Raw genomic sequence first — 16309 nt, forward strand, 5'->3', positions numbered from 1 at the left:
GGAGAACAGCCGAGCAAACAAGGATTTTTTTTCTTCTATCTCTGTTGCTGACATTATTTTAAAATGCTTTCCTCCTTAGTACAGTTAGAGATTTTCAGATAAAAATATTTATGTCTATTTTTTAAATTTAAGTCTTTACAATACCTTTAGAAATGCCCAACAAATTTTTCGGTAGCGACCTTCCTGAATTCTTACATCAGAGCTGGCTCTCACTTCATGCATACCTGGAGAATCAAGGACCTAGAAGTATCAGCAGGAATATAAATGTATTTCTAATGAATGTATACTTCATGGTAAATAATAAAAAACTGCTGAAAATATGCTCAGTCAATTCATTAAATTAAACAGATTTAAATTTTAAGAAAGTACAAAACCATTGTTTCTTCCACACAAAATAGAAATAATAGGTCCTTATGCATTTTCCTGATGACTATTTATAACTTTCATTAAAAAAGAAGTCTAGTCTTAAAAAAACTTATTCTTGCTCCCCTTGGGTCTCAATAAAAGAGAAAAAAACAATTGTGTGTAATTTTCTTAATTCAGAAATAATTTAGATCACAAATCTGATGGCTAAAACCAGCTGCATATTAATCTAGATGGGAAATGGCAGTCAAAAAGCTAAGTTTTTCTTTCTTAGCTTTATCAGTTTTGTCATTGAATCAGTTATAGAACAATTTGGGTTGGAAGGAGCCTTCAAAGATCACAGAGTTCTGAGCCATGGGCTTGGACACCTTTCACTAGATGAGGCTGCTCAAAGCCACATTCAACCTGGCCTTGAACACTTACAGGAATGCCTATGATTATTAATTTTTCAGTCAAGGACCTGGATTTTCCCATATTTCACTACTCCTGGAAGTTTATGTGGTATACAGAAAACCCTTAGAATAATAATTTTTTCAAACTTGTATTTCATAAACCACACTTAAGTCAAACAGCCTTTTTTCAGTGGAATCATACTTTTGGTTCCAACATTATTTCCATGAAGAATCTTCACATACAAACATAATTAGTTTTGTGTTAAGCAATTAAGGATTCTTAATTCTATAAATATGTTCATTTACAAGCATCACAAAGCATTAAGAAACATATGGCAATAAATTATATTCAATCTACTTGAAATAGGAAAAAAACCAAGGAACGAAAAGTATTTATTGTATTAGGTTTCCATTTTTATGTTAATTCTACAGAATCTCTCTGCACAAATATTGAAATGCCTAAGCAAAAAATTACGTTGAATATATAACCTTATATTTTTCCTTTAAACATAACTGTATTGGAGGACAAATTAACAATTACTTTACGAAGACTGGGACAGGAGAGGTAGATGTGTAAAATGTTAATGAAATAATGCTCATTGGTACAATGTGGTGCTGCTACACGCAGACAAATTCTACATTTGAGTTTCTTGTACCTAAACCACTTTTCAGATTTCAAGAATCTGAAAAGAGTGATATCCACCATATCTTACCAGCCTTCCCCAGAATGAGAGCTGATTTTGTAAGAAAGCTTTGAATTCCTTGTTACTATTAAAACAAGTTCCTTTCCTATAAAGAACCCCACTTTTGGTATCTCCACTTGTCTTTGTACCTTAAAGCTATGCTATTAACCCAATTTAACTGAAATAAAACACCCGATTCAGTCAAATAGATACTGTTGAAGAAACAAACCAAAAAACAGAATGTGCACAAATCAGATGCAAAATATTTCATCTTACCTCAAAAAACAGGATAACCTGAGGGTTTTCCTCAGTGTTTTGAATAAAATACGTAAAACGCTCATCAAATATTACTTGCTCTTCCCACTCTGGAATTGTTGATTTAAACTTTAGAAAGTCACATGGTTGTGTCATTATAGGAAGAATGTGCTCTACTTCTTGTTCATAAGATGAATCTTCCTTCTTGCTGTTTGAAGATTTCCAAAGAATTACAATTGTTAGAGCATTTAAAAAACAACCTCAAACAAAACAATATTTTCATTTACTGAAAGCTAAGAAACATACAAGACACTATTTGTCTGATTCCAGATAAAATTTTCTAAACCCGCAAAAAATTGAAGACAATTTGCAATGCATATAGAAAAACTAGAGTTGAAAATCCTAAAAATTAAGTTACTGTTAGCAAATTAATGCATGATGATCATGGTAGAGTCTTCTGCTTAAGCGCCATTAAAACGTGGTTTCAGGAAAATTATGGATAATGACAATGGAAACAAGCAACTGAAGTAATTAAGAATATAAAGAACCAGACTTCATTTAAAGATTTTAAAAGTTCTTAATATAAAAGGCAGATGCTATTTATGCTACAAGAATTTTGCTTACATCTTCTTGGCTTTTACATACTTCTGACACTTGAGAAATTTTGCCTCTGGGATGAATACAGAATGAACTATGTTGGAAATAACACAGATTCACAGAAGATGCTGAGTTGGAAGGGACCCACAAGGACCATCAAGTCCACCTCCTCGCCCTGCACAGCACCATCCCCAAGAGTCACAGCATATGCCTGAGAGCATTGTCTAAACACATCTTGAACTCTGTCAGGCTTGGTGCTGTGACCACTGCCCTGGGGAGCCTCAAGAACAACACAGCAGAGCAGAGCATTTAGAAGTGTCAAAAGGAAAAGAAAAATATCATCCTCATTTATGGTATGTATATATACATACACATTATCATAGATGTAGAAACTAATGAACAACTACACAAGCTTAAAATACTCCCTTGTTTTCATTTTCATATTTAATTTTGTAGGGAAGAGTATACCTATTTATTGTAATCAGTGATAAGAAAAAACAGTTTATTAAATGTCACCTATAATCCTTCTTCACATATAAGCCACTTCTCTGATCAACAATATGGATTTTGACCACAGGATGAGATACCAAGTGATCAATTTTAAGTTGATCCGATCGATGGATATAAACTCCCAAAACAAGATCATCTCCAAAACCAAATGCAGACTGAGTTGAAATTTCTGAATTCTTCATTTCTTCATCATTTTCTGCAGCAACTTCCATGGTTTCTTCTAGAAATTGGAGCAAAGTAAACAAACTGTCACTAGTGGAACATAGTAACTTCTGTGTCAACTCAAAACTACTTACTGTAAATGGAATTTAAGATTTTAGATTGATTTATCAAACAAAATATCCTCACAAATGAGCCTCAGAATTGGAAGAACAGAGGTACAATTGAGTAACTTAAGAAATACAAGTAACTCAAACAGCTCGATCACTTCTGTGCTACTACTACAGACAAGTATTTCTGTAGCAGCACAAAAAAATGCACAGCTAAGTAGGTACAGTATTATAACATTTTGCTGGCAGACCTTTTCTGCTTTTCTTCTTAACCTTCTTGGCTTTAGGTTTCTGCCTTTCCACGCTTCCCTCCAGTTTCTGTCCTTCTGACATAAGTAATATTTCAGGTGACTGACTTTCATTGGCACCTGCTTCTGGATGATGATGCTGCAGCTCAGAAAGGGACATTGCACTGCAAGGTAATGGATCACTGTCAGCAGCTGAAGTCCACTGCATATATTGATACAGTCACTCATTGCTATTATTAATCCACTTGAAATTCTGCAACTCATCATCTGTGTATCTTGAAAACGTAACAGCCCCCAGCCCCATAAGTGTCTTGCCTTTTTCAGTGCTCTCCCCTCTTCCTTTCCCCCTAATTTCCAGACAAGTGCAGAACCGTTTATGTGAAAAGTTAAACAAGTACCTTTTTCCCGGATCACAGCCATCACTTATCACCAAAAAAAAACATGCATAAAACTATCTTATGTTAATTAAGAGCGAGTCGCACAGTAAACAAACATCAAATAGCAATGAAGAATATTTTTTTAAAAAGTTGAAAGGAATCCATGAGCTAAATATGAATCATGACAGCCTTTTGAGAAAGGATTTAGTACTATTTTTTCATAACAGAATCATCCAGTTAATCACTTAGAAAATATGAACAATTTATCAGAAAGTTGCTGCTTATCTTAAAATGAAACCTTTTGTGTAAGATTCACAGACATACTATGTACAGTTTGTCATGTTACCTTGTTTCAGCTTCACTTAAAACTGCTCGCTCTTTCTTCTTTTTCTTCTTTTTGCCCACTTCATTATTCAATGCAACTTCATGCCTTTGAACAGTGGAGGTAGATTCAGACATCTGTTCTTTAAGTTTCTTTCTCATTTTTGTTTTAATTGCATTTGCCTCTTCCTCAGCCACATGCAGCTGATAGGCTTGAATTAGCTGCTCTTCCTCTTCTAATTCAGTTACATTTCTTACTTCAGTCAAGGAATTTTTGATCATTCTATCACCATCTTGATCAGGTACATCTGTTTGTGATTTACTTTTTGTTTTCTTCTTTGGAAAATCATTAGTCTTTTCTTCAAAACTCCCCAATTTAGCTTCATATAAATCTTCCTCCTCATTAAATTGTTCTTGTAACAGTGATTTCTTTTTCTTTCTGTTCGACTTTGGCTGCTTGTTCTCTTCTCCACTAACAATATCATTGTTTATTTTCTTTGCAATCGACGCTTTCTCTCTTAATTTATTTTTCGTAAATCTTGGGCTCTCTTCTTCAGGATTATATGTGTTGTTTATAATTGCTTCATCATTCACACTTTCCTTAGACAGATCAATATTATTTCTAAAGGTATCAAGCTATAAATGAAAAGAACATAAAACACATTTTTACTAAAAATCATGTTCCAAGGATAAACACTGCACTTCATGTTATTCCTTCAGCCACATTACTCAAAGTAAAATTAAATCAAAGATCTAGTTAGTTATTTTGTTGTTTCAATTTGACAAGCAACAGATTGAAAGTCAACAGAAAACTCACACTGAAAAAAAAACATTTGGTATTTGGGCACCTCATTCTCAATGTCACACTACGTTTTCATATGACTTTTACACATATCCAGTAAAAAAAGGAAATCACCAAGTCTACTCCATAAACAGATGCCAGTGTTTCACACTGTGGAGGAGGAGAAGACTTCATGCACCACAAAAACAAATACTTTCATGCACTGAAAATCCAAGTTAGAGACAGATTTCAGGCTCGTTGTTTGCGGTCTCTTACACTGAAAGCCACTTGTCAGAACTAAATTTCAGTTAAGGCATTTGTTTAAGCACTTCTTGACAGTTTTATAAAAAAACATTATAAACTTTCCTCTCTCCTTCAAATTTCTATTTCTGGTTACTAAAGGTTACAGTGCCACTTCCTGGCCTCCTTGGATATGTTCAAGCTCAGTATGGATGCTCTGAGCATCCTGATCTAGTTCAAGATGTTCCTGATGGCAGGGTGCTTGGTTTAGATCACCTTTAAAGTTCCTTTCAATCCAAACTATGATTCTATGATAATACCAAAGAACACAGCAAGTAACTGAGGTCTAATTCTGCCAGGTCAACACAGAGATCTCTGTTCTTTGATGTAACTTCTGTAAAGTCACTGACGTTCATTTACGCTGTTGTCTTACAGAAAACTCTCAGAGCTTCAACATGAAACATTAGAAAGGGCTTTAAAACACAACGAAAGCAAATTTAAGTTTGGAGAAAATATATCTGCCTACAAAGTTTTATTTGCCAAGACCTTCTTCCTCAATAAACACTGATATTGTTCCTTTCTAGTCAGGATACAACTCCCAGTCATAGAACCATGTTTGTCTCAAACATTTGTAAAAAGGGACAATATGTGTAGTAAGTATGAAAAAATTGTCCTTTCATTTTCATCTTACACGTGCTTAAAGAAACCACTAACATCATATTTATTTATAGGTCAATTATTCAAGAGGATGGGGAAAACTTCATAGAAATAACTTGAAATACAGAACAGAGTAAGGAAAATAAAAGAGCAAGCTTTGTATAAACTAAGAAAAACCCCAGAACAGAATAATGTTCCAAGCAGATTGTTCACTTCCTTATCTTTATTTCTGTGAATAGCTTTAACTGTAGAGTATGAGAAATGAAGATTAAAACACACAGACAATTAAAACCGAACAGTGGCCAATAACTAAGGTCTTGGTGATTTTTGTATTTGATAAAACATCAATCCACTAAGTGCAAGTAGTAGAATTATTTGAGAAATCCTAAACCTCTTCAAGAGTTTCTAAAATAACTCTGATACTCAAGAATAATCTCCTTAAAGGAATCTACCAGATGCAAAAGCTGGCTTGAAACACTTACGTGTCACCCTGATTTTTTAAGATTTTCTAAGCCTTCTGATGTTTGCATTCTTGTAGCAAACTTTCTTACACTTTCTGTAAACAACTTATTGTTTTGCATTCTTTTATGGAAGTGGAGAAATTTGATGGACTGTTAGTTTGTCCAGTGTCATTGGAGAGGTGGTACTTTCACCCTCCAATCCACTGTCACCTCTAGAAATCTAGAAATGTTTGAGTCAGAAAATAAACTTCCCTTTTTCCCGCCTTGAGAGCACCAGCATGTCTATGTCGTGTTGTCTCATGCCCTATAGTGACTTACTAGAACTTGTTATTTATTATTGCCTGAAACCAAAAAATCATAGATTCATAGAATCAGTCAGGTTGGAAAATACTTCTAAAATCATCAAGTCCAACCAGTAACCCAGCACCACTAAACCATATCCCCAGGTGCCACATCCACACGCCTTTTGAACAGCTCTAGAAATGGTACTCCCACCACTTCCTTGGGCAGCCAATGTCTGAATATCCTTTCAATTGAGAAATTTTTCCTAATATCTAAACCTCCTCTGGTACAACTTGAGGCCATTTCCCTATAATGAAAACAAATGACAGTCTCAGACTACAGCAGATTTCAGGAACATTAATAGATACTGCAGGCAGCACAAAGCTGCTTCAGCAGTTCAAACATAAATTCCCCAGATAAAGATCTCAATTCAGGCCACCTTTCCCACTTGCTGTAATTACATGACACAATTAAACAGAGAGAAAAGATGTAGAGAAGTTACAAAACAATGAAGTAAAACCCAAAAGGTTCATAAAAACCTTGAGATTAGGATTCTGGCAGAGGTGGGAATACTGGTATAGATTCTCTAAAACACAGGACTGAGAGGTATCAACTAAGAGAAATCATCAACACATAAACATTGAGCTGAATTAGAGAAAGGAGTTAGGCTGGAAAAGCAACTCAGTAAGACAGACCTGTCTCTTGAGTAACTCCAGAGGGCTGCTGACCTGAACCTGGCTTTCTCAGCTTAAAATATGGAACAACTAAGAAGGCTTCATTTCAAAAGAGCTCTCTGGCCACATTACACCAGGGCAGAGGAAGCACTCCCCCTGAAAACAGCCTTGCTTGCACTACTGGCTTGAGAGGAGCAGGTGATGGGCACCAACCAAGGTGCACACACGCGGGCTGACACTCAAGGCTCACACCACAATTAGTCAGTCACAGGTCACATCACTGCCATTCGTGCCCCAGAGCTGTCAGCAGGGCAACGCCTAAGAATCTTACACCTTTTCACAAGGACTTCTCAAACACGCATGAGTGGAAGCTGGCATCGTACAGAGTGAGTTTGTCATGGGTGTTTGGAACTTGTGTAACCTGATTTACAGGGATACCTGAATTTCTACCCATAATAACACAGGCACACCTTGAGAAACTGGGGATGGACACTGCCAGTGCACTGAAGGCTGATATGTACTGGTTGTAAAAGACCATTAACTTACAGTTCAATTGTTACTGAATGTACTTGTGATGATGGCTTGTTGGGTGTAAGAAAATCTTAATACACTAGGAAACCAATTTTACTGCCATTGCTTGTGTAAGGCTATAAAATATAGACATACAAAGCTAGAAGAACTTTTATTTACAGATAAGATGATGGGCTTGGAATTTTTCCACCAAATTCTAACAAAAAACATTGAGAAAATGTGTGGATCAGTTATACAGTCAACTATTATCAGTTCTCTTATTTTAGGCACAAGAAACAAAGGGGTAAAATCCAGTGGAAATCTCAACAATTATTCAGCATCTTTCAGCCTACAAGCCAGATATATCTGCTGCAGCCCTGCCTTGAACACAAAACCCAAGTTACCAATGCCTGTCCATCCCAATATTGTAATCTGATCAGATTACAGTCTAAGAAAGAAATTTTTGTCTCCATACAGTGATCTAACCTTTTCATCTGGTAGAAAGTTTTTAAACATCCTCTCTTCAACCACAGAATTTAGACTGAATGAAATAAATTCATTCATTTCCATGATGACTTCAGACAGATTAATCTACCCGGACATTGCCTGATCTATGACTTGCCTCATTCTAACAAATTGTAACAGGAGCCACAATTGGTAAAAAATAAATAGGGTGGCTGCCCTAGAAGGGACATCAGCAAATTCACTTTCTGACTGTGTCTCAATTGCTTGTTTTTTCCACAATGCCTTTAGGTTTCACACCCACTGCCCCAGTAGCTATTTACTGAACAGCGAAGCAGAACTTTCACTGGCTACAGCTGATGTGTATTTCCATCTCCACTACAAGCTCTTCATTCCTATCAGTTGTGGCTGCAAACTCATCCTGCCATCAACATTTCCTCTTCCAAGCAGACTGCCTCTCTGCTGTCCAGGCAGGCTCTCCAGGCAAAAGGCACACAAAGCAGAGCAGGCAAGCAGGCAGGCACTATCCTGATCCTCACTTCTGTCATTTAAAACCAGAGCAACCCCCTGCAGCACCAGAACTCAGGTTTCAAAGAAACAGTGGACTGTAAGGGGAAAAATCTTATTAATCTTTAAAAGGCTAGAGCAAAGACAAAGGAAGGAAAGGGACTGGAACATTTCAAGTGGAAATAGGTTCTGAACCATGACCTGTTTTTGATCAAAGCTGGAAGACCATTTATGGCAAGTACATGACATGAAGCCAACCATCACTGATAAATTTCACATTATTTCAAGATATGTGAAACTCTGTACAGTGAAATCATATGAACTGAAGAAAACGGGAACAAAACCGGCCAACCTCCTCCACCTACCTACTCTTCCACTCCCACACACATTTATTTTTTACAGAGACATGACTTTATTTGCTGAAGCTTTTACAGAAATTTCTACATGAATGCAACCACCATGAGCTCCTGCAACTTTGTCACACTTTAAGGAAATACTCCAAATGGTCAGTAATATGTTTCAATAGGAGCTCTCCTCAAGTCCTTAATTTTTAAGTGGTTTAATTTGTAACATTTATAGCTTCAACAAAGCCAGAAATCTGAGCTTCCACACTGATCTTAAAAATGCTTCCTAATTTGCTTGCATACCACAGAGTTTTGATTCTTGTCACTGTGATTTTAAGTGTTTCTACATAACTCCAAAACACTAGTGTTTCACATCAGAGACTTCTGGAATAGAAACCAATTCTAAAACCAAAGCAATTTTAAAATATTTACAAGTAATATGTAGTTGCATATAAACATACAATTATGTGTTCAAAATACTTATATATTACAGAATTAAAAAATCACATTTCATAAAAAAAGTAAACTTAACTGAGAAAGAACTTAGTCTTTTATCTATATACATCCCAGTAAATAAAGAAAAACACCACTTTCTAACTCTCTGTACTATTTTTAGATATCAAGTTGATTCTTTGTATAGACTATTGACTAAATAGCATATATATCAAGGAATATAAATTTTTTAAAATCCATACAAAATCTAACTTCAAATTGTCAACCTAAGAGCAAATATTTAGCAATACTAAGTTCAACATATCTATTCTGAATATACTCAATATATATAACTACATGTAACATTTATGATATTACATGAAATACCAGCCATTTGTCTTAAATGAGGAGGAAAATAAAAAATCAGGACATCTGTCTTCTAAAACAATTTACTTCCTTTCCAAATTCCAAAACTTCTAAGTCAATGATCAGGTATCTACAGAACAAGTTCATACTGAACTTTTATTCCCCTCTTCAGAAAAAAGACTACAATATGAACCATAACTCAGAGGGATTTCTGAGGCTCCTTTAGTGACAGATATGCCACAAACAAAAATCTAACTATAAAGTCGGGGTGATAGAATCCTTCCTAAGCTGCAAGTCACAAGCTAAGGTCAAAATCTTCAAAAAAGAGTTGACATGTGAACAAGGAACCACTCAAGACACAAAGCTCAGCACATGCAGATATTCACTGATTACTGAGATTAAAAAAAGTAGAAAATGGAATAATTAATTATTATTTCCAATATTATTATATTTTCTCATCAGTTCTCAATTCACAGCTGTTTTAGACAGATATACCTGTATTACACAGATGTAGTACTCTCAAAATTAAATACTCTCACAGACATAATTCTATTAGCCCTCAAACATCTAATTAATTCCCAGTAAAGTCAGTACTGAATTTGAAAAATTTTATGAAGAAGGGGTATGGAAAAGCAAGTACTGGTGGACATTAAACAAGTGCATGCCTGCATGTGACACTTTCTTTTCACCACTATTAAAGTCCACATCATTTTGGCATAACTCCAAGCTATAAGAATGCTTTGCTGGTACACAAAGAAGAACATAAAAGCAACACCAAATCCAAGGGGTATATGCAGAAACCTATTTTACTCTTCATTTTTTTAAAAATGCTTACACCTCCTTTCTGCAATGTATTTTCCTGATTTGCCTTCCTTAACAGAAAGAAGATCACGCTGCATGTGTTGTAACTCACCACAATACTCTCTTGAGAGTCAAACTTCTTTTTCTTTGGTTTCTTTGTGTCTACTAGGGCAGCATGGTGTCTGAAGATTTCCTCAAAGCGGACTTTGGTTTTTGCCTTCGCCTCACTTTCAACTGCAAAAAGAAATCGAGAGTATGATTTGCTATCTTATTAATCACCACTGCTAAAAAAATGAATAAAATTGCTCTAAAATTGCAAAGGATGAGAAGTATTTATCAGGGAACGTTTACCAAGAAATTCACTTTGTATTCAGTTAAGAAGTTCCACTGGCAACATAACCTATATAAGGATAACTCAGCGCAGACACACACACACCATTCTCACTTTTGCTGAAGTCAGCACCATCTACCCTGTCTCCTGAAGAAAGCACATTTTAAAGAGCACGCACATCAGCACCAGCTCAAGACTTCGGCTAGCCAAAGCAGAGAACAGATTACTGCCCTCCCTGTTTATAAGCAGAGGTGACACACTGTCTTCCAGGAGAAGCAGCAGCTCTGGGTCCTTCTGCAATCCAGCTCTGCAAACCAAAGCAGCACCATCATGAGACAGACCTGTAGGAGCCAGGAGCTGGCACTCTTGCCTTTCTGTGAATCATGATACTGCCATCAGCAGCATCTCAACCCTTGAAGCAGTAGGTGTTCCAGTTCCCCTCAGGTAATGCTTAATTTGTAATTAAGAATTCAAAATGCAACCTGGAACACCACTGAAAAAGGCTGTTCAATCTTCAGCTACAGCGTATTTACCACTGTCATTACAACTTTTTGCAAGAGCCCCTAAATTTAAAATTAAAAAATAACACTACTTTGAAAATCAGCTATAATCATGAACTCAAAAAGGTGACAACGGAGCATAAAGGATTTATATAGGACAGAAATAACTTCTATCATTTGCACCTAGTACTAACTATAAAATATGTATAGGAAATCACACACAAAGTATCCTTACCTGCTCGCATTTTCAGTCCTCAGTTAGAAGTGGCTCAACACAATAGCTGCTTCTTCCTCAGAATTCACCATTCTATTCAAAGTATTTAATAACTGTCATTAGCATAAGTGGTCCACAGACTTCAAGTTAGTAATTAAATCTATGGTAATTAGTACTAGGGATGACTACATTTCATTTTGAAATAAGTATTTCCCCATTTGTCTAAAGTATTAGAAATTTTCTGCTATCAAATCCCATCTCTGATACTTATTATTTGAGGGCAAATAAAAAACAACATTACAGGAATTTAATTAGCTATTTGGCTATTTCTGGTTGGCAGCCAAATCATTCAGGACTGCAGTCCCCCCGCCTTCTAAAAAATCCAACAGTTTATTTAAATAATAATGACCCATGAGACCATTTATGTTGAAACCATTCTAATCAGATTCCTCTCCTGACAGCATCATTGAGGAAGCTGGGTGATAGTTTTCAATACAAAGGTTAGTATCTGCCAGCAAATCTAACTTTATTACAAATCTCTAAATATTTATGTTTATATAAAGCATTTGTAACTTTATAAAGCAGACAAGCAACGACATGAAACTCATTTCTCTAAAGAAAAAAAAATTGTTAGGCCCTCCTGGTTGTGGAAAAAAGCCTGCAAATGCAATCCAAACAAAGCTTGAAGGCAAATAAAAATATCACACAGGTTTATCTTTTCATCAAGAAAATTCAGACTGCTCTACAAAAAACTTTAGTACAAAGAGCTGTTTTGTAAACAGCAGAACTAATGAAACGTAGGTTCCTATGAAGGTGTGATGTTCCCCTTAGCCTTCCATGGTACCTATGTCCCTCACAGCCCACCAGGTAACAGCTCCCAGTTGTCCCTAGGTAACACCTCCTGTTAGACACCAGTAACTCAACACTCACTGCACACCCAGACTACACTGATCCTCACAAATTAAGACGCAGCATTGAACACTGCCAGGATGTGTGGTTGCATTATTCTCTGCTTGGTCCAAGCCACTAACACTCACCCAAACTATGCCTGAAATGACACTGATGAGGTTGCAATATTTTCACTATCTAAAACGTGTTCTGACTCCTACAGCAAAAGTCTGTGTCACAACTAAACCAGTAACTGCTAAAAATAACACTTCTTACAATAAATTAAAAGAGAAAATACCATTGAAAAATAAAACTGCTTTTGCAATTTAGACTTGGTTAAACCTAATGGTCATTTTAAAAGTACTACAGTTACTAAGTGCTGCTTCCCAAGCAGTCAATTCACAATTTGCTAGAAAGCCCATAATTTAGAACAGTAGAAAACTAAGTAAATTAAAAAAAATACAGTAGATACTATCACTTTGATCACTGACTGACGACCACAGAAACACGGAAAAGTATCTCATAATTAGCTGAATGATTTCAACAAGCCCTCAAAACTAATTAGAAACAAGAAATGAAATACTGAAGGGTTCTTAAAACTAAAGCAAAAATATGAAAGACAATACAATACTCAAAAACGAAATTAAATAAGTGCATACCTATTCTAAGTACAGAAATAGTAAAGAAAGTTTCTGGTCAAAATCAGTCCACCAAAAAACCCAACCAACCTACAGGTTGCTTAAAATACTAGTTTTACAGATAGTTTTTGATTATAATGGAACAAACATCTTACCAAACACTACGGTCACCTCACGGTTACAAACCCTCTCTGTAAAGTGAAGAATTAGCACAATGAGTGCATCACTGTTTATTTATTCAGTGTCTACCCTGTTGTGGCAATAAAACTAAGAGATAAAGTCCCCTGATGACAGTGCTATTGTTTAATAGGCATTTCCAATTTAGAGCTTCATTGTCTTTGACATGCTGCATTAAAGCAACTATCAGGCTTGTGTAAATATAGATCATTAATCAACAGGGATAAGAACAAGGCTGTTTACTTAGCGTAATCTCACCTTAGAATAGGAGAGATTTAATTGTGTATCAAAGTTCAGCAACCACCATGCCCCAGTCTGAGCAAGCTCAGTTATCATCAGTTTTGTAAAATGCATTTTTGCCTGAACAGATTGGATCTCTTCCATGTTAGCAAATATAAGACAATCCAAGACTAACAAAAACACATACCTGGAAAGTGACATAGTCCAGCCAGCAGCAATAAACAGCAAAACAAATTCATAAAGCCTAAACTTCCAATTACTATACTTTTCTGAAAATAACCTAGTTTGCTCTTCTCCAATCTTCTATTTGTAAAGTGATTCTACATTAAATTCTTGCTCTCTTCACGGTATTTTGCAACATTCATTGAGTTGCTGTATTCTACATCTGTAACACAGGGATTCTGTGCTAAACATGCCACAAGGGTCACCATACACCCACTTTTACTGATCTCTAATAAATTATATAAATCAAACCCATACTACAATGAGCAGAGCATACAGATTTGCAGTATGCAATGGGAAGTGAAAAATTTCCTACCTAATTATAACCATTGAGGAAACTGAGTCGACAAAAGATAATTGCACACTAAGGATTTTCCTGAACTAAATTCCAAGTTTTTCTTTCTTCTCAGTGAGTGAGCATAAACTCCAGTGGCTGAAAACCAGAACATCAGGCCTTGTTTATTTCTCATCTTTTGGATCATAGAGGGAAATCTTGGGTTTTACTAGTAGGCATCTAATTAAGCTATATGTAGGGATCATTACTCTGAGACGTGAAAGAGCTTCAGCTCAGAATAATACAGCAAAATTACAGAGATGAATCTGTTCCTCTTCATTATTGAAAAATCTGACATCAAAAACCAATCCAGTTTTATTAATGAAAATTCAGTATTTCAGTCCAGAAAATTGACAGATGAAATAAACACCTATGCAAAATCCAGTAAGAGTGCACTAGTTTTCTACTAGCTCAGATGTGCCTGTAAAAACCTTATGCTCATATGAATAAAAGAAGATGTTTTAAAAGGTTGGTGTGATGTTTTAAAAGGTTGGTGTTGCCCTCAGTTTTCAAGTAGTAACAGAAAGTTTTTGCTTCATAGGAACTATCACGTTGGGTGGGGTTTTTAAAGCAGAAAAGTGGTACCTTTAGTCAAGAGAAAGTTGTGAACAGACTCTGATGGCAAAATTACTCACTTCAGTTCCACACAAGGAAATATAGGAGACTTTTATTGTTTATTAAGCTTTAAGTTTCTGCTTTATCTTAGCTGCTAATTATGAGAAAGTGTTCTCGGCAAGAGACCACCCTAAATATTTTAATTTCCAATGTGACATTCTGCTGTGCCTGGAGGAATGGTGGTAGATTTAAAAGATATAAAGGGACATTCCCACCACACACCACAACGGGGCTAAGCGAGAGAATTACTCAACGAGGATGCGAGGCGCATCCCCGCTTTGGAGCCAAGGTGCCGGGCATGGAGAAGCGCTGTACGTCCACTGCTACTGCCCACGCATGTCACCCCGGCGAACTACACAGCTCGTGAAAAGGGGAACAGGGAGGGCCAAACCACTCCGATCTGGGTGTCAGCGCTTCCCGCGGCACTGCCCCGGCCGGCACCGGACAGCGACAGCGCGCAGCTCGCCCTAGGCCGCCGCTCCCGCCGGCCCGGCGGAGCCGCTGCGGGGCTGCTCCGGCCACGCCCGCCAGCTGCGCCTCCCGCGCCCGCTCCCGCTCCGCACCGCAGCGCGCCCGGCCCGCCCGCGCACCCCGGCCCGGGCTGGCTGCCGCCCAGCCCGGCCCCGCTCCCGCCCCTGCTCCCGCTCCCCAGCCCAGCCCGGCCCGGCCCGGCCCCGCTCCCGCCCCTGCTCCCGCTCCCCAGCCCGGCCCCGCTCCCGCTCCGCGCCCGCGCGCGCCAAAGGCCGCGGTCCCGGCGCGGCCCCCGCGCGGCTGCGGCCGAGCCCAGCCCCAGGCTGAGCCCCCCGCCCCGGGGCGGGAAGGGGAGCCGGGGGAGGGAACAGCGGCGGGAGGCGTTACCCAGCCCTACCCGCCCCCGCGGCCGCGCACGGCGACGAGCGGCGGCGGACGGCCGGCGGGGCCCGGCCCGGGGCGCGCCCCGCTCCCCGCGCAGGGCATCACTCACCCCGGCCCCGCCGCTCCCGTGGCGGCCGCGACGTGGCCCGGCGGCTGGTGCGGCCGCCCCGCCTCCCCCCTTCCCTCCGCCAGTGGGCTCTTCCTTGGCCCCGCTCCCCCCTCCGCAGCGCCGCGCCGGTGGTTCCGCCCAAAACAATCCCGGCTCCCAAGGAAACGGCGCGAGCAGGGAAAGGGGAAAACCACAAAACAAAAGGAAAACAAACAAACAAAAAGCGGTGAAAAGCATTGGAAACGGGAGCCCTCCCACGGGTCCACTGTAAAAGAAAAGTGTCGAAAGTACACATTAGCTCTCAAAATTCAGGCTAACAAAAGTTGCTTGCAGAAGAATTGGAAGTCCCTGGGTAGTGGGCTCTGCGGGGCTCGGCAGGGCAGGTGGCAGGTGCTTGGAATGTACCAAAGCTTCCTGCAAATAGCCAGCTATGGAAATACTGGAGAAGCTTTTATTTGTCGCCCACTTTGGCATTTGATTTAAGCAGTGTTTCGGAGGATTTTTTTTCCTCTCTTAGGGATAATTACCTAATAAGCTTAAGCATATTTGTCATTGAAAACTTGTAAATTCATTTCTTCTGTGTACAATTTGATTAAAATTGTAGATGTCAAAGGTCTCATACGCTAGAAGGTTTGAGAAATCAGTGCAAGGTTT

General features: G+C 38.4%; 1 protein-coding gene across 4 annotated transcripts in view; it reads right to left on the reverse strand.

Moving 5' to 3' along the window:
* Nucleotides 1–15736, reverse strand: part of AHI1 (Abelson helper integration site 1) — an 84823-nt gene extending 69087 nt beyond the window's left edge. Inside the window, exons 1-9 of one of the 4 annotated variants that reach the window (XM_064413257.1) lie at nucleotides 13708–14541; nucleotides 13259–13294; nucleotides 11599–11670; nucleotides 10645–10766; nucleotides 4041–4651; nucleotides 3321–3481; nucleotides 2807–3020; nucleotides 1715–1901; nucleotides 145–240 (exon numbers count right to left, since the gene is read on the reverse strand). In XM_064413257.1, coding sequence (XP_064269327.1) covers nucleotides 145–240; nucleotides 1715–1901; nucleotides 2807–3020; nucleotides 3321–3481; nucleotides 4041–4651; nucleotides 10645–10766; nucleotides 11599–11608 — 1401 coding nt within the window. In that variant the 5' untranslated portion in view covers nucleotides 11609–11670; nucleotides 13259–13294; nucleotides 13708–14541. Of the gene's footprint in view, nucleotides 1–144; nucleotides 241–1714; nucleotides 1902–2806; nucleotides 3021–3320; nucleotides 3482–4040; nucleotides 4652–10644; nucleotides 10767–11598; nucleotides 11671–13258; nucleotides 13295–13707; nucleotides 14542–15655 lie in introns of those variants that run through there. The other 3 variants (XM_064413256.1, XM_064413259.1, XM_064413258.1) reach the window with 3 other exon arrangements.
* Nucleotides 15737–16309: the final 573 nt, after the last annotated feature.

This window comes from Passer domesticus, chromosome 3, assembly GCF_036417665.1.
Source record: "Passer domesticus isolate bPasDom1 chromosome 3, bPasDom1.hap1, whole genome shotgun sequence".
In the NCBI taxonomy this organism is placed as follows: Eukaryota; Metazoa; Chordata; class Aves; order Passeriformes; family Passeridae; genus Passer; species Passer domesticus.